This window comes from Lepisosteus platostomus, chromosome 3 (assembly GCF_059453375.1).
Source record: "Lepisosteus platostomus isolate fLepPlt1 chromosome 3, fLepPlt1.hap1, whole genome shotgun sequence".
Classification (NCBI taxonomy): domain Eukaryota; kingdom Metazoa; phylum Chordata; class Actinopteri; order Semionotiformes; family Lepisosteidae; genus Lepisosteus; species Lepisosteus platostomus.
This window is the reverse complement of record NC_142613.1, coordinates 3587591-3604580: the sequence shown is the minus strand read 5'-3', so window position 1 is coordinate 3604580 and position 16990 is coordinate 3587591. Positions and strand designations below refer to the sequence as shown.

The following is a 16990-nucleotide window of genomic DNA, read 5'->3' as shown; positions in this document are numbered from 1 at the left end:
GAAGGACTGCAGGCTGCTCTCTGCCTGCGGCGTGTGTAGAGCAGCCAGACTGCAGACACCTGACTGAGCTCCCGACCTTTGAACTGTCTGCCTTCTTTTCTTTTCCGACAGGGCTCAGATGATGAAGAACAAAACCTGGTAAGGCCACTACGGCTCCTCTCGTCTTTCACTTAGCATGGCATCGCCTGGCACTGCCCAGTATTTGCAGTTTCTGTAGGCGCGGTCTGCCGGCATTTTATTCCTGCTGCCCTACTCGGAGTGAAGCCTCTCCTACATTGTGTTTCTCACCCCCCCCAACCCCCCGCCGCCAGCCGGGCCTTTCGGCGCTGGAACCGGGCTTGCCGCCGGAGGTGCCGTGTGGCGGTGAAGTCGGTGACGTTCTATTGGCTGGTGCTGCTCCTGGTCTTCCTGAACACCCTGACCATCGCCTCCGAGCACTACAACCAGCCCGACTGGCTCACCCAGGTGCAGGGTACGAGGCCCCGTTCGTGGGGTGAGGGGGGGGGTGTTTCTGTGAGGGGCATGCTGGCGCTGGTCTTGTAGCTCTGTCCAGCTGTGTGTGTCCGTCCGCCTGTCCTTGTGCCCCTGTGTGTTAGGGGGAGGGAAGAGCTTGTTGTGAGGGTGTGCTGGTGCTGCTCTTGTAGCTCTGTCCAGCTGTGTGTGTCCGTCAGCCTGTCCTTGTGTGCCTGTGTGTTGGGGGGAGGGGGTGGAGATTGTTGTGAGAGTGTGCTGGTGCTGCTCTTGTACTGTAGCTCTGTTGAGCTCTGTCGGTCCGTCAGCCTGTCCCATCAGCGGCTGTGTGTTTGTCCGCTGTGTGTTGGTCCAAAGTTGAATCAGGCCTCATCAGGCCCTGTGCCCCATATTCTGTCTATCATTTGTTTTTGCTACATGCATGTCAGATTAATCAACATTAAACATCATCTGCCAGGAGTTTGCCCAATCTTGAATTTATCTAAATCTTTTTGAATTTTATTTGCTGTTTTTGCTCATGCTCCTATTTAGTTATTATTTGCAGACATAACTAGTTTATTAGCTGTACTAGAATCTAGATGGCTGACCTAAATGAAGAAGTGCAGTGTCCTCATCTTGGAAGTAGAGGTCTGGGAAAGGGGAAAGTAACGGCCTCGTTCTCTCGATCTTTTTAACCCCTCTTTCCCCAGACATCGCGAACAAGGTCCTCCTGTCCCTGTTCACCCTGGAGATGCTGCTCAAGATGTACAGCCTGGGCCTGCAGGGCTACTTCGTGGCGTTCTTCAACCGCTTCGACTGCTTCGTGGTGTGTGGGGGCATCATGGAGACCATCCTGGTGGAGTTCGGCATCATGCCGCCCCTGGGCATCTCCGTGCTGCGCTGTGTCCGCCTGCTCCGCATCTTCAAGGTCACCCGGTACCCCCTCCTCTTCTTGTCCACCGAGCTGGCGCTGCGGCCCCCGGTCTGTGGGATTACCCCCCTGGCACTGACGCCGGGCACGCTGCGCTGCCGGCCTCAGTCAGGCTGATCTCTCTCCCGCAGGCACTGGACAGCCCTGTCCAACCTGGTGGCGTCTCTGCTGAACTCCATGAAGTCCATCGCCTCCCTGCTGCTGCTGCTCTTCCTCTTCATCATCATCTTCGCCCTGCTGGGGATGCAGCTGTTCGGCGGGAAGTTCAACTTCGACGAAACGCAGACGAAGAGGAGCACCTTCGACACCTTCCCCCAGGCCCTGCTCACTGTCTTCCAGGTCTCTCACCCTTTCACTCCTTCACTCCTTCACTCCTTCACTCCTTCACTCCCTCACGCCCTCACTCCCTTTACTCTCTCACTCTCTCACTCTCTCACTCTCTCACCCCCTCCCTGCTGCCCTCCAGCACTCATGGACTTGCTTCCTCGTGCGATGCTGCAGTAACGGTGCTCTCTCTCTCTCTCTCTCTACCGGGCTCAGATCCTGACGGGAGAGGACTGGAATGCGGTAATGTACGACGGGATCATGGCGTTCGGAGGACCCTACTTCCCTGGCATGATTGTCTGCATCTACTTCATCATCCTCTTCATCTGCGGAAACTGTATCCTGCCCGTCTCTGCTTGGCTCTGGCTGTGTTCTGGGGGAAGGGGGTGACACGGTGTGTTTGCTTCTTAACCTCCCTCCTCCCTCAGACATCCTGCTGAACGTGTTCTTGGCCATCGCCGTGGACAACCTGGCCGACGCCGACACTGTCAACTCCGACAAGAAGGGCAAAGGGTGACGGTCCCTGTTTCTTCTTCTGACCCCTCTGGTCGAACCCCGACAGCTCAGCTGACCCCTCTGTTCTCTCTCTCGAACCCCGACAGCTCACCTGACCCCTCTGTTTTCTCTCTCTCGAACCCCGACAGCTCACCTGACCCCTCTGTTCTCTCTCTCGAACCCCGACAGCTCACCTGACCCCTCTGTTTTCTCTCTCTCGAACCCCGACAGCTCACCTGACCCCTCTGTTTTCTCTCTCTCGAACCCCGACAGCTCACCTGACCCCTCTGTTTTCTCTCTCTCGAACCCCGACAGCTCACCTGACCCCTCTGCTCTCTCTCTCGAACCCTGACAGCTCACCTGACCCCTCTGTTTTCTCTCTCTCGAACCCCGACAGCTCACCTGACCCCTCTGTTCTCTCTCTCGAACCCCGACAGCTCACCTGACCCCTCTGCTCTCTCTCTCGAACCCCGACAGCTCACCTGACCCCTCTGTTCTCTCTCTCTCGAACCCCGACAGCTCACCTGACCCCTCTGTTCTCTCTCTCTCGAACCCCGACAGCTCACCTGACCCCTCTGTTCTCTCTCTTGAACCCCGACAGCTCACCTGACCCCTCTGCTCTCTCTCTCGAACCCCGACAGCTCACCTGACCCCTCTGTTCTCTCTCTCTCGAACCCCGACAGCTCACCTGACCCCTCTGTTCTCTCTCTCGAACCCCGACAGCTCACCTGACCCCTCTGTTCTCTCTCTCGAACCCCGACAGCTCACCTGACCCCTCTGTTCTCTCTCTCGAACCCCGACAGCTCACCTGACCCCTCTGTTCGAACCCCGACAGCTCACCTGACCCCTCTGTTCTCTCTCTCGAACCCTGACAGCTCACCTGACCCCTCTGTCCTCTCTCTCGAACCCCGACAGCTCACCTGACCCCTCTGTTCTCTCTCTCGAACCCTGACAGCTCAGCTGGTTGCTGTGTGGTCAATGGAGCAGCACAGGGAGGTCAATGAGACTCTTGATGCTGTTGCACTCCTATTGAATAGCTGTTCGGCCCGTGCCAGGTTTTGCTGCGAGCTGTACCTGCCCAGAATATTTAACTTGCAGCGAGTCCGATGTGCAGTCGTGGGGAGGGCCGATCGAGTGGTCTTAAGAATCTGTTCCGGTGCCGTGCTCCGGCACTGAGACGGAGGGGTGCAGGATGTGTGCTGCTGCAGTTGCTAACCAGCGCTTCCTCCTCCTGTCTCTTCCAGAGAAGGGAAGGAAGAGGCGAAACAGGCAGGAGAGAACGGAGATGTGAAGGTGAGACCATCCGGAGGAATGCTTCCTGTTAAGGGAGAAACTGCTGCATCTCCTTGTCTGTCCCTCTCTCTTCCTGTCTCTCTGGGCTTCTGTTTCTCTTGCTCTCCCTGCTTTCTGTTCTTACCCCCGTTCTCTCCCCCTTCATCCTTCTGTATTCCTGTCTCTCGCAGTAAAGTCCAGTGTACGTCCGGCTCCTATTCTGACCCTCCCCTGCCTCTCTCTGTCGCCCCCTGCAGGTCAACATGGATGACTATGGGGAGGAGGAGGAAGGGAGCGATGGAGGTGGTGAGCAAGGCCCCCTCGTTGAGAAAAGCACACAAGCTTTGTCTAAAAAGAGACAGGGTTGACGTATGCGCTGTCAATGGAGCTCAGAAGCCTCGCTGGAGGGTAGTGTGGTCATTTCCAGGATTTTGTTCATTCTGTGCTTCTTCGCTCGAGTTCCGTTCATTTCAGATTTGCTATGAAACTTGGCAGCGTATTTCTGCCATCGTTATCGACTCATGATGCAGCGTGCTGTGGGTTGATGACGTCAGAATGTCTTGTCGTTCGTGAGGGGTGACGTCAAGATCGTCAAGTTAGAGCTCTGACCTTCACACAGCTAAAACAGACCTGCTGTGTGGCAGCTCTTCGCACTGGGTGGTTAACATGGCCTGGGGCTCCTCTGTCTTAGTTCGTTGGCTGTATTTCTTGTTGTGTGTAATGGTTCCCATCCCTGATTCCTTTGAGAAAATATAAGAGGGTTTAGCAAGTGCATAAAATGAAATCCGGAGTGGAATTAATCCCTCCTCCCTTCCTCTCCCCCTGTACTGCTCCATGTCCCCGTCGCTGGTGAAGAGGACGCAGTTTCGGAGACCCAGTCCAGCTCCAACATCGACAAGCTGGCCGACTTCACCCCCAAGGAGAAAGTGGTCCCCATTCCCGAGGGCAGCGCCTTCTTCTGCCTGAGCAGCACCAACCCGTGAGCTGGGCGTTCTCTGCCTGCGCCCCCCGTCCCTGACTGCCTGCGCCCCCCGTCCCTGGCTGACTGGTCCCCCGTCCCTGGCTGCCTGCGCCCCTGTCTCTGTCTGAGCCCCCGTCTCTGGCCGACTGGCCTGCCACAGAACGCTCCCCCTGTCTCTTCCTGTCTGCCTGCAGGTTGAGAGTGGCCTGCCACAAGCTGATCCACCATCACATCTTCACCAACCTCATCCTCGTCTTCATCATCCTCAGCAGCATTTCCCTGGCCGCCGAGGACCCGATCAGGGCGCACTCCTTCAGGAACACCGTGAGTGTCGATCGCTGTGAAGGGCCGATTCCGGAGTGCTTCCTGACTGGGAATGGCCTGGCCGCGCACCCAGTGTGTGTGGTATACATCACTCCGTGGGTGGGCGTGGTCGTCCCATCCGGAGCCTTTGTTTGGTATCGTATGTGTGTCAGTCACCGGGAGGCGGGCCTATCTCAAGCTAATGACCTATCAGATTGCACAGAGCAGGTGTGTTAGCCGCTGGAGGGGGAGGGGTTATCATGGGAAAGCAGCAAATCGCAGTGAGAGCTGCAGGGTGAATTCTGTCTCTGGCCTTCAGGTCCTGGGGTACGCTGACTACGCCTTCACCTCCATCTTCACCGTGGAAATCCTGCTCAAGGTATTTCTCCACCTGTCGTGTGTACGTGTGTGTGTCTGTCTGCCTGGCTCTGTGTGTAGAGATGCGTCTGTGTAGTCATCCCTCTCTGCACACTGGGAATTCAGTCGCTTCCAGCCCCTGTTCCTGACCCTGTGCTGTCCAGCCCCTTTCTAGTGTGAAATCCCAGCTCTCATTCATTTGTCCATGCTGTGCTCCTGTCCCCGCTGTCTCGCTCAGGTGTCTGTGCTGTGCTCCTGTCCCCGCTGTCTCGTTCGGGTGTCTGCGCTGTGCCCCTGTCCCCGCTGTCTCGCTCAGGTGTCCATGCTGTGCTCCTGTCCCCGCTGTCTCGCTCAGGTGTCCGTGCTGTGCCCCTGTCCCCGCTGTCTCGCTCGGGTGTCTGTGCTGTGCTCCTGTCCCCGCTGTCTCGCTCAGGTGTCCGTGCTGTGCTCCTGTCCCCGCTGTCTCGCTCGGGTGTCCGTGCTGTGCTCCTGTCCCCGCTGTCTCGCTCAGGTGTCCGTGCTGTGCTCCTGTCCCCGCTGTCTCGCTCGGGTGTCTGCGCTGTGCTCCTGTCCCCGCTGTCTCGCTCAGGTGTCTGTGCTGTGCTCCTGTCCCCGCTGTCTCGCTCGGGTGTCTGTGCTGTGCTCCTGTCCCCGCTGTCTCGCTCAGGTGTCCGTGCTGTGCCCCTGTCCCCGCTGTCTCGCTCGGGTGTCTGTGCTGTGCCCCTGTCCCCGCTGTCTCGCTCAGGTGTCCGTGCTGTGCCCCTGTCCCCGCTGTCTCGCTCGGGTGTCTGTGCTGTGCTCCTGTCCCCGCTGTCTCGCTCGGGTGTCTGTGCTGTGCTCCTGTCCCCGCTGTCTCGCTCAGGTGTCTGTGCTGTGCTCCTGTCCCCGCTGTCTCGCTCAGGTGTCTGTGCTGTGCCCCTGTCCCCGCTGTCTCGCTCAGGTGTCTGTGCTGTGCTCCTGTCCCCGCTGTCTCGCTCAGGTGTCTGTGCTGTGCCCCTGTCCCCGCTGTCTCGCTCAGGTGTCTGTGCTGTGCTCCTGTCCCCGCTGTCTCGCTCAGGTGTCTGTGCTGTGCTCCTGTCCCCGCTGTCTCGCTCAGGTGTCTGTGCTGTGCCCCTGTCCCCGCTGTCTCGCTCAGGTGTCTGTGCTGTGCTCCTGTCCCAGCTGTCTCGCTCAGGTGTCTGTGCTGTGCTCCTGTCCCCGCTGTCTCGCTCAGGTGTCTGTGCTGTGCTCCTGTCCCCGCTGTCTCGCTCAGGTGTCTGTGCTGTGCCCCTGTCCCCGCTGTCTCGCTCAGGTGTCTGTGCTGTGCCCCTGTCCCCGCTGTCTCGCTCAGGTGTCCGTGCTGTGCTCCTGTCCCCGCTGTCTCGCTCAGGTGTCCGTGCTGTGCTCCTGTCCCCGCTGTCTCGCTCAGGTGTCTGCGCTGTGCTCCTGTCCCTGCTGTCTCGCTCAGGTGTCTGTGCTGTGCTCCTGTCCCCGCTGTCTCGCTCAGGTGTCTGTGCTGTGTTCCAGATGACGGTTCACGGCGCTTTCCTCCACAAGGGCTCCTTCTGCCGCAACTGGTTCAACCTGCTGGACCTGCTGGTGGTCAGCGTGTCGCTCATCTCCTTTGGGATCCAGTGAGTTGGGGTCCTCTGCTTCCCCCCTGAGCAGCAGTGCTGTTCCCAGATTGGGAAGGCCGGATGTTGTCTTTTTTTCCATCTGGTGGTCAAACACGTAGTGGCTGAACAGTGCTCCAAAGACCGGTCCGTGCTTTTGTGTCGGGTCCAGCAGGGAAAAGGTGATTCCAGTGGTGGAACTATGTCTGCAGATAAGATCTCTCATACAGAGCCCCTGGAGTTCTGTCTTTAAATAATCTCTCCCAGGCAGGACAATAGAGTAGGGCGTTAGGAAAAGATGTACAGTATATCGTGCCCTTCGTGCTCAGCTGTCCCTGAACAGCATGTGACTGAACTCAAACCAGCTGAGCCCCAGGCATGAGACGCCAGCCGCGTGGAAGTGCGTTCAGCAGGATCGGCTTCCCGCGGACCTGAAGGGTTAATGCCGCCGCTGGCAGGGGGGGGTGGCACCGCGCCCTGCGACCCAGGGACACGCTCGGGCTGATCCGGGGCGACGCTGCCCTGCCCGCTGGGAGCGAAGCCTCCCTGTAGCGCTCTCGCAGAGTCTGCCTGCCCGCCCGTCTGTCCGATCTGGCCATTGATCGGCGTCCGTCCAGAGCGGACGTGCTCCTGGCTGAGATCGTCCCCGTCGGTCACACAGAGGAGGACGACGGACCTTTCAGCCCATCGGAAGTGCCTCTGCTCCTGCGTGCTGAGGGAGCCTCTGCAGAAATAATCCAGGTTGCCCTCGGCAGGACCCTGGGTTAACGTTCCCGAAGCCCCCTGCAGCTGGGAAGGCAGTGGATCTGTGGGAAGCTGGGGGGAAGGGGAGGAGTTTCATAAGCGCATGCTCCACTCTTCGGTGGCAGGTCTCTTAGGCCCAAGCACACAGGTGGATTGCAGTATACAAAAGCCATCAAATAGGTTGCAATTAAATCATCGCAGCACAAACGACAGAATAGGAGTATGATCACAGAATATAGAGAAGAGCGCACATAAGAGAGGGCTGAGGTCCCGCGCGCGTGCTCCTGTGGACGCAGGCGTGAGAGGGGAGACGCTGTGGCGCGGGAGGTAGACGAGACGACAACGCGGAGGCGTGAGGTGGTGGGGAGGCCGGGGAGGGGGTTAAAAGTCTCTGAGGGCAGGAGCGTGTATGAGCAAGGGCGTCCCACAGCAGGGAGGGCAGTGGGCCTTTCACAGCTTGAGCGACGGGCAGGGACTGGAGCAGAGGCACACAGGGATATACTGCCCTCTGCTGGGCTGACTGGAGCAGAGGCACACAGGGATATACTGCCCTCTGCTGGGCTGACTGGAGCAGAGGCACACAGGGATATACTGCCCTCTGCTGGGCTGACTGGAGCAGAGGCACACAGGGATATACTGCCCTCTGCTGGGCTGACTGGAGCAGAGGCACACAGGGATATACTGCCCTCTGCTGGGCTGACTGGAGCAGAGGCTCACAGGGATATACTGCCCTCTGCTGGGCTGACTGGAGCAGAGGCACACAGGGATATACTGCCCTCTGCTGGGCTGACTGGAGCAGAGGCTCACAGGGATATACTGCCCTCTGCTGGGCTGACTGGAGCAGAGGCACACAGGGATATACTGCCCTCTGCTGGGCTGACTGGAGCAGAGGCACACAGGGATATACTGCCCTCTGCTGGGCTGACTGGAGCAGAGGCACACAGGGATATACTGCCCTCTGCTGGGCTGACTGGAGCAGAGGCACACAGGGATATACTGCCCTCTGCTGGGCTGACTGGAGCAGAGGCACACAGGGATATACTGCCCTCTGCTGGGCTGACTGGAGCAGAGGCTCACAGGGATATACTGCCCTCTGCTGGGCTGACTGGAGCAGAGGCACACAGGGATATACTGCCCTCTGCTGGGCTGACTGGAGCAGAGGCTCACAAAGGGATATACTGCCCTCTGCTGGGCTGACTGGAGCAGAGGCTCACAAAGGGATATACTGCCCTCTGCTGGGCTGACAGGCAGGGACTGGATTAGAGGTGCACACTGGGATATACTGCCCTCTGCTGGGCTGAGGAGAACAGTGCAGTGCCCCACAGGCCAGATCAGTGGTCCCCAATCCTGGTTCCAGTGACCCCCACACCTGCTGGTTTTCACTCCAGCCCCCCTTTAATTAGACAGCTGAGGCCTTAATGGATGTAAGCGGTTTGAGATTTAATTTATTATGTAAAGCAAAATGATTTAAAAGAGCTGGGAGCAAACAGTTCAAATAAATCTTAGTATTCTTATTAAGTCCCTGAAGGGTTTGAGGGTTTAACTGAGGGCCTGGCTGCAACACAAACCAGCAGGTGTGTGTGGGCCCCCAGGGCCAGCGCTGGGAACCACTGCGGTAGGCAGGACTGTGAACAAGCGCACTGCAGCTGTGTCATGGGCCTACAGCCCACTGGGGGACAGGGCTGCAGTGTCAGTGTAGGTGCTGGGGTTGTGTCTGACTGTGCAGCCCCTGTGACTGTGTGTGTGACTCCCCACAGCTCCAGCGCCATCTCCGTGGTGAAGATCCTCAGGGTGCTCCGTGTGCTGAGACCCCTCAGGGCCATCAACAGAGCCAAGGGGCTCAAGGTACACGCAGGTCCTCTGTCTCCATGTCTCGCTTTCTGTGTCTCTGTACTCTCTCTCTCTCTCTCTCTCACTCTCTGTCCCCACGTCTCTCTCTCTCTGTCCTTGTTTGTCTGTTCTCTCTAACTGTCTCCATGTCTCTCTCTGTCCCATTGTCTCTGTCCTCTTTGTCTCTGTCCCTGGTCTCTGTGTCCTCTGTCTCTCTCTCTGGGCCCGTGTCCCTGCGCTCCCCTGACGCTGCGTGTCTCTGTCCGTGTGCACCGGCAGCACGTGGTCCAGTGTGTGTTCGTGGCCATCAGGACCATCGGGAACATCATGATCGTCACCACGCTGCTGCAGTTCATGTTCGCCTGCATCGGGGTGCAGCTCTTCAAGGTACCTGCGCCGCTGGGGGCTCGCTCCGGCTCCTTCCGACACGATGGATCCCGTGATCCGGGTGGGCTCCAGGCTGGCTAGCAGCGCTGCGCTCAGTGCGTGGCAGTGACCAGCCCCCGCGGCCTGGGGCCATCCCGTCTCCTGCTCCTGCTCCTGTCTGGAGACTGTGGCTAACCCCTCATTCTGTTACCACTCAGGGCAAGTTCTACAGCTGCACGGACGAGGCCAAGCACACGCCAGAGCAGTGCAAGTGAGTGCCCCTCCCTGTGTGGTCTGCAGAGCTGCGCGAGAGTCAGTGCTGTGTGTAAAAATACCCTGGTGGCAGCGTGGTATTATCCCGGTGCTGTTCAGTAACGTTCAGTACAGTCTATGTGTGACAAAGCTGTGGGAGGCGCAGCTGTGCTGTGCTTTTACCCAGATCTCACTGGCTTTTACTGCAGTGTACTGTGATTTATTTAATCGTGACGTTGCTGAACTTTACTGAGCTGTACTGTGATTTTAGTCTGATTTTTCTGAAGTTAACTGTGCTTTTACCCTGATCCCTATGGGCTTTAGTGCACTGTACTGTGGTTTCGTACTATGTACTGTGCTGTGACCCCTGATCTCGCTGGGCTTTACTGGGCTGTACTGTGATTTACTGCTCTGTTCTGTGCTTTTACCCTGATCCCCCTGGGCTTTAGTGCACTGTTCTGTGATTTTGTACGCCGTACTGTGCTGTGACCCCTGATCTCGCTGGGCTTTACTGGGCTGTACTGTGATTTACTGCTCTGTTCTGTGCTTTTACCCTGATCCCCCCTGGCTTTAGTGCACTGTTCTGTGATTTTGTACGCCATACTGTGCTGTGACCCCTGATCTCGCTGGGCTCTATTGTGCCTCTTGCCCTGCTGTACTGCAGCGGGCTCTGATTAGGGGTGCTGTTGCTGTGTGGCAGGGGCACCTTCATCGTGTACAAGGACGGAGACGTGAGTCACCCCATGGTGAGGGAGAGGATCTGGCACAACAGCGACTTTAACTTCGACAACGTGCTGGGCGGCATGATGGCCCTCTTCACTGTGTCCACCTTCGAGGGCTGGCCTGCGTACGTCCGCCCCCTGTCCGCCCCCTGTCCTCCCGTGTCTGTACATGTATCTAAGTTCAATTCAAATTTAAAGAACTTTATTGGCATGGATGATTAATTCCAGTGCTGCTTAAGCTGATGCACAGCGCGTCTGTATCTGAGTCTCTCTCTCTCCGGCCATTTCCCTGTCCCCCTCTCTCCCCATTTCCTCCTCCGTTGCTCTGTCCTTCCCTCAGGCTGCTGTACAAGGCTATAGACGCCAACGCGGAGAACGAGGGCCCCATCTACAACTACCGCGTGGAGATCTCCATCTTCTTCATCGTCTACATCATCATCATTGCCTTCTTCATGATGAACATCTTCGTCGGCTTTGTCATCATCACCTTCCGTGAGCAGGGGGAGCAGGAGTACAAGAACTGCGAGCTGGACAAGAACCAGGTATCTGTGCACGACACAGTGTGGACACCCTCCCTGAGGCAGCAGCCTGTGGCTCTGTCTCAGAAACACCGCGTGTTGATGAGGAACTGAACCCTCCCTGAGGCAGCAGCCTGGGGCTCTGTCTCAGAAACACCGCATGTTGATAAGGAACTGAATCTCCCTTTCTCACCCCATCTCCACCTCCATCTCCTGCTCCTCCAACCCTCCTTTCCTTCTCCCATCTCCCTCCTTCTCCTTCTGTCTCCCTCCCTCTCTCTCTGTCCTCCCCCTGATCAGAGGCAGTGTGTGGAGTACGCCCTGAAGGCACAGCCCTTACGCCTCTACATCCCCAAGAACAAGCTGCAGTACAAGTTCTGGGCCACGGTGAACTCCACAGCTTTCGAGTACATCATGTTCGTGCTCATCTTGCTCAACACCATCACCCTGGCCATGCAGGTGAGGGCTCTGATGCTCAGTAACATCACCCTGGCCTACAGGTGAGGGCTCTGATGCTCAGTGACATCACCCTGGCCATGCAGGTGAGGGCTCTGATGCTCAGTGACATCACCCTGGCCATTCAGGTGAGGGTGAAGGCTCTGGTATTCAGTGATGTCACCCTGGCCTACAGGTGGGGGCTCTGATACTCAGTGACATCACCCTGGCCATGCAGGTGAGGGTGAAGGCTCCGGTATTCAGTAATGTCACCCTGGCCTACAGGTGGGGGCTCTGATACTCAGTGACATCACCCTGGCCATGCAGGTGAGGGTGAAGGCTCCGGTATTCAGTGATGTCACCCTGGCCTACAGGTGGGGGCTCTGATACTCATTGACTCTGATGCTGATGGCCATGTAGATGAGGGCCCCGACAGTCAATTATATCACAATGGTTGTGTAGGTGAGGGCACTGCTACTCGATATCACCTCCACTCAAAGCGCTTTACAGATAATGGGGATGTGACAGCAGCCAGAGTACGCCAGTACGCCCCCCACACAACAGCTCTCAGTGGGGAGGAGAGCAGAGTGATGAAGCCAGTTCAGAGAGGGGGGTTATTAGGAGGCCATGAGGGGTAAAGCGGAAATTTGGCCTGGATGTTTCAAGAAACGCCCTGGGATTTTTAAAATGAATGGTCCTGAGTCAGGACCTCAATTTTACGTCACATCCGAAGGACGGTGCCTTTTTTACAGTATTGTGTCCCCGTCACTATACTGGAGCAGTAGGACCCACACAGACCACAGGGTGAGCGCCCCCTACTGGCCCCACTAACACCTCTTCCAGCAGCAGCCTTAGCTTTCCCAGGAGGTCTCCCATCCAGGTACTGACCAGGCTCACACCTGCTGAGCTTCAGTGGGGCTGCCAGCTGGGAGTTGCAGGGTGATATAGCTGCTGGCATTTCTCGACAAAGCTGTGCAAGAGAGCAAAGAATTAACGTGCCCCTAACTATACGCTCAGATACATTCTTGCAGAGGTCACTGTCAAATTGGGAGGTTATGAATATTTATTTTATTATTGACTTATCCACTCGGTCAATTCCTGCTTATTTAATATTATATCAAACCGCTCTGTTTTCGTACCCCCCCACCCCCATTTGTAACAATCCGCAGGTCAGTAAGTCTCATTCTTTGCTGTGCAACAGAAGGTGAAAAATAGCCTTTGATGTTAATTACATTTCAGTCAAATTAATTGGATTCCGTCTCTGTCCCCCACCACTCTGCTTGCCTGCAGCACTACGAGCAGTCGAAGCCCTTTAACTACGCCATGGACATCCTCAACATGGTGTTCACTGGGCTCTTCACCGTGGAGATGGTGCTCAAGATCCTGGCCTTCAAGCCCAAGGTGAGACTGGCCTCGCTCCGCCCTGAGCTCCGAAGCCACGTGATTATCCCCGATGTCTGGAGGTTTCACTCCAGATGAGTACTGCGTTCGAGAACTGGGCCCTGCAGTGAGTTATCAGGCTTAGTGATCACTTTTGCCATAGCTTTCAGATTGTGCAAAGCAGAAACCTTCGTGTTTCTTACCAGGTTTTTAAAGGTAACTTGGGAGTGTGCAACACATCAAGAGCAGAAGGCAGTTAGAAGGGTTGAAGGAGAAATGGAGCCGTTTAATTCGTTAGTGGTTTCAAGTGAGCGAGGTCGCAGCTGGTAGGTAACCCAGCAGGGACGAGGAGATGCTCAGCCAGCTGGAGCGCGGCTCTGCGCAGAACACTCCACCATCACGCCTGCAGGGGGCGCTCTCGCGCGTAGCCCCCGCTCTGCTCCGCCCGTCGTGCTGACATCGCTGATGGGCGCGCAGCTCGGCAGTGCAGGACCCCTGTGGTCCATGATCGTTAATGCCAGTTAATACAGCCCGTGTGCTTTTTCTCCTGAACGCTTCTAACCGATGCAGCACTACTTCTGCGACGCCTGGAACTCCTTTGATGCCCTGATCGTGGTGGGCAGCGTGGTGGACATCGTGGTGACGGAGTTTAACGTGAGTGTTGCCCTTCACGCTCCAGCAGAGAGTGTCTGGTCAGTCTTGTCAGACCTCCCCAGTGCCTTGCGCTGCACCATACCAAGGGCTGTGCACCAGCAGCTTTAGCTTGAGGAGGCTGGCAGACAGCCTTGTAGCTCGGACCATGTTGGCGCTGCCATGGCTGAGCTCTGGGGTGGTCGCTGCCCGGTGCATTGTGGGAATTATTCCCAGGGCAGACAGAGAGGAGAGGACGTGCACGACAGTGGGGCACTGCTCAAGGGGTTGTGCTTTTTGAGAGTTTTATTCTTCCTATTGGTTTGAAAACTCATAGCTAAAGTAACAGCTTGGACCGTGCATCAGTCAGATTGATTGACAGCCCACGAAGGTTGTGTGTGTTGGTATTCTGACCAGGTTACAGCACTGAATCTCCCAGAGGCAAACACCCCCAAATTATTAAAGACGCATCCAGAATTTAAGAAGGTTGAAAGTGTTGATTTGTAAGGCACAAAGCAATTATCAGCATTGATCATCAGGATCCAAGTGATCAAGTCACCTACAGTATGTAGATTGCCTCGTTACGACCCCTGATTGATCACTTTGCGAGCGGATTGATTGACGGTGTGATGGAAAAGCTATTTAGGAAAGTCCATGAGGGATTATGGGAACGCTGACGTCAGAAATGAACACATGCTGTAGATTTGGTGCGGTGCAAGGTTAATTGTGTCGTGTCAATATTAATAATAAACTACTTTGTTTCCCTGCTCCTTGACCATGTGTGCGCTGGTGTCACTCTCTGATCGTTTCATCTGCTCACGCTTCAACCCTCCATCATCGCCATCGCCATCATCATCATCATCGTCGTCTTCTTTTCACCTTGTCAGAACGGAGGTCATGTAGGAGAGGTAAAGACAAGTGCCCGCGTTTCCCCAACTCTCTTTACTCTTCCTGTGAGTAGTGGAAACCAGTCGGAGCTGGCTGTGTCTTGCTGCTGAGCCGTAACAAGGACGCAGTTCCAGGGCCGGGACAGGGAGAAAGGGCACGGACAACAGCCAGGAGGAGGGCTTGGGCATCCTCTTTCAGTGTGCAAATCATGCCCCAGCGTCCCCTTGCTCAGACTGATCAGAGACAATCACCCTGAACGTCTGTAATATAGTAGAGATCGCGTGGCTTTTGAATGTGTGTGTTCTTATCGTAAGATGTTTATTGTGGGGAAAAAATGTTATTGTGATAGAAACAAACAAGGACAAAACAGCTGTGCCTGGCTTCCGGTTTTGACTGTGTACCCACAGTGAGTGGAATTAGAAGGTTTTTAGGTGGTAGAAAAGGGGGAAAGAAATATTTATGCTTAATACTCATGACAGATGCCTTGGTCTGCAGTTTCCTTTGCATGTGTGGGAAGTGAGCTGTCTCCGCCCTTGTCCCCTCCCTCTCCCAGAGCTCAGAGGACAGCTCCAGGATCTCCATCACCTTCTTCCGCCTCTTCCGGGTGATGCGGCTGGTCAAGCTGCTCAGCAAGGGGGAGGGCATCCGGACGCTGCTCTGGACCTTCATCAAGTCCTTCCAGGTCGGAATGGGAGGTCAGGGGGTCGCGCGCGGGGGTCGTGCCGGAGGCTGGTTGAGAAGACCTCGGCTGAGGCCAGCATGAAGACCAGTGGCTGGGGTTGTGGTTCTCCCTGCTTCTCCCTGAAGGGGGGCTGCTGGGAATACCTTCGGCTCGGCACGCGACAGCATGGCGAAACCGGCTTTCTTGACACTCTCTCTCTCTGTCTCTCTCTCTGTCTCTCTCTCTGTCTCTCTCTCCTCTCTCCTCTCTCTCTCTCCAGGCTCTGCCGTATGTCGCCCTGCTCATCGCCATGATCTTCTTCATCTACGCCGTCATCGGCATGCAGGTGACTGCCTCTCTCTCTCTCTCTCTCTCTCTCAATTCAATTCAATTCAAGCTGCTTTATTAGCATGACCGATGGGTACAATCAGTGTTGCCAAAGCAAATAAAAATTCACATGAAACAAAACAGAAAATAAAAGTAAAATAAAACCTACAGACATATTACAGACATTTACAACAAAGACATATCATCAAATATTTGCATATACTGTAGACATATGGAGCATTACTGGGAGACAGACTCACTGTTCCTCAGGCTGTGACAGGAGATCACATACTGGGCTGCCAGTTCAACTGAGTTCCCTGCTCCCTCTCCCAGTCGGATTGGGACCCGCTGTGACTCTGGCAGGTGTGGGAACTCTCTCTCAATCTCTCCTTCCAGCCACTTAACCGATTTAACCCGAGGGGCTCCCAGGAGGCAGCAGTCCCAGTTCGCGTGTTCTAGGAGGAGGGAAAATCAGGACATGGCGTATCGTTAGCAAATCTCTTTTATCAGCTGAGCTTATTCGTTGCGCTCCGTACTGGGCATCAGTGAATAGCACTCATGGCAGGAGACCGAGGAGGCCAGCAGTGACTGTCTCGTCTCTGCACGTGGTCTTCCAGTTTGACGACTGTGAATACACAGGTCTTATACAGGCTTATACTGGGATTGTCCAGCGGTGGTGTGTGTCGCCGGGCCTGCCGCCTGGCCCGGCCACCCTGACCCGTGCTCCTGTGCGTCCCCTGTGTGTCTCAGACCTTCGGCAAGATCGCCATGAAGGACCACACTCAGATCAACCGGAACAACAACTTCCAGACCTTCCCTCAGGCCGTGCTGCTGCTCTTCAGGTGAGAGGCGCCCGGGAGGCGGCGGGCGAGCGGGGAGGGGAACGCAGACGCGTGGACTAACGCCCCCCCCCCCACCCCCCAGGTGCGCGACGGGGGAGGCGTGGCAGGAGATCATGCTGGCCAGTCTCCCCGGGAAGCGCTGTGACCCCGAGTCGGACTACGAGCCTGGGGAGGAGTTCTCCTGCGGAAGCAACTTCGCCATCGTCTACTTCATCAGCTTCTTCATGCTCTGTGCCTTCCTGGTGAGAGGGCAGTGCCCGGGCGCTGTTGGACAGGGGTCAGGAGGGCATTGCAGTTGTATACACCCCCACAGGGCTGGTACAGGGACACGTGTACCCCCACAGGGCTGGTACAGTGACGCGTGTACCCCCACAGGGCTGGTACAGTGACGCGTGTACCCCCACAGGCTGGTACAGTGACGCGTGTACCCCCACAGGGCTGGTACAGGGACGCGTGCACCCCCACAGGGCTGGTACAGTGACGCGTGCACCCCCACAGGGCTGGTACAGTGACACGTGCACCCCCACAGGGCTGGTACAGTGACAGGTGCACCCCCACAGGGCTGGTACAGTGACATGTGTACCCCTGGTACAGTGACGTGTACCCCCCCACATAGGGCTGGTACAGTGACACGTGCACCCCCAGTATAGTGCCGCGTGTACCCCCACAGGGCTGGTACAGTGCCGCGTGTACCCCCACAGGACTGGTAC

The 16990-nt window shown here is 56.5% G+C and overlaps 1 protein-coding gene across 3 annotated transcripts in view; it reads left to right on the top strand.

Moving 5' to 3' along the window:
• LOC148674121 (voltage-dependent L-type calcium channel subunit alpha-1D-like) overlaps positions 1 to 16990 on the top strand; it is a 50498-nt gene that overhangs the window by 17560 nt on the left and 15948 nt on the right. For 2 of the 3 annotated variants that reach the window (XM_088623883.1, XM_088623881.1), the window contains exons 12-36: positions 112 to 138; positions 312 to 472; positions 1161 to 1386; positions 1513 to 1720; positions 1922 to 2042; positions 2134 to 2218; positions 3445 to 3493; positions 3730 to 3778; positions 4328 to 4451; positions 4628 to 4757; positions 5056 to 5115; positions 6600 to 6706; positions 9187 to 9274; positions 9539 to 9646; positions 9844 to 9896; positions 10578 to 10724; positions 10940 to 11141; positions 11418 to 11576; positions 12843 to 12953; positions 13503 to 13586; positions 14450 to 14470; positions 15004 to 15132; positions 15392 to 15457; positions 16189 to 16280; positions 16363 to 16522. In XM_088623883.1, coding sequence (XP_088480009.1) covers positions 112 to 138; positions 312 to 472; positions 1161 to 1386; positions 1513 to 1720; positions 1922 to 2042; positions 2134 to 2218; positions 3445 to 3493; positions 3730 to 3778; positions 4328 to 4451; positions 4628 to 4757; positions 5056 to 5115; positions 6600 to 6706; positions 9187 to 9274; positions 9539 to 9646; positions 9844 to 9896; positions 10578 to 10724; positions 10940 to 11141; positions 11418 to 11576; positions 12843 to 12953; positions 13503 to 13586; positions 14450 to 14470; positions 15004 to 15132; positions 15392 to 15457; positions 16189 to 16280; positions 16363 to 16522 — 2767 coding nt within the window. The remainder of the gene's footprint in view (positions 1 to 111; positions 139 to 311; positions 473 to 1160; positions 1387 to 1512; positions 1721 to 1921; positions 2043 to 2133; positions 2219 to 3444; positions 3494 to 3729; positions 3779 to 4327; positions 4452 to 4627; positions 4758 to 5055; positions 5116 to 6599; positions 6707 to 9186; positions 9275 to 9538; positions 9647 to 9843; positions 9897 to 10577; positions 10725 to 10939; positions 11142 to 11417; positions 11577 to 12842; positions 12954 to 13502; positions 13587 to 14449; positions 14471 to 15003; positions 15133 to 15391; positions 15458 to 16188; positions 16281 to 16362; positions 16523 to 16990) is intronic. The other variant, XM_088623882.1, reaches the window with a different exon arrangement.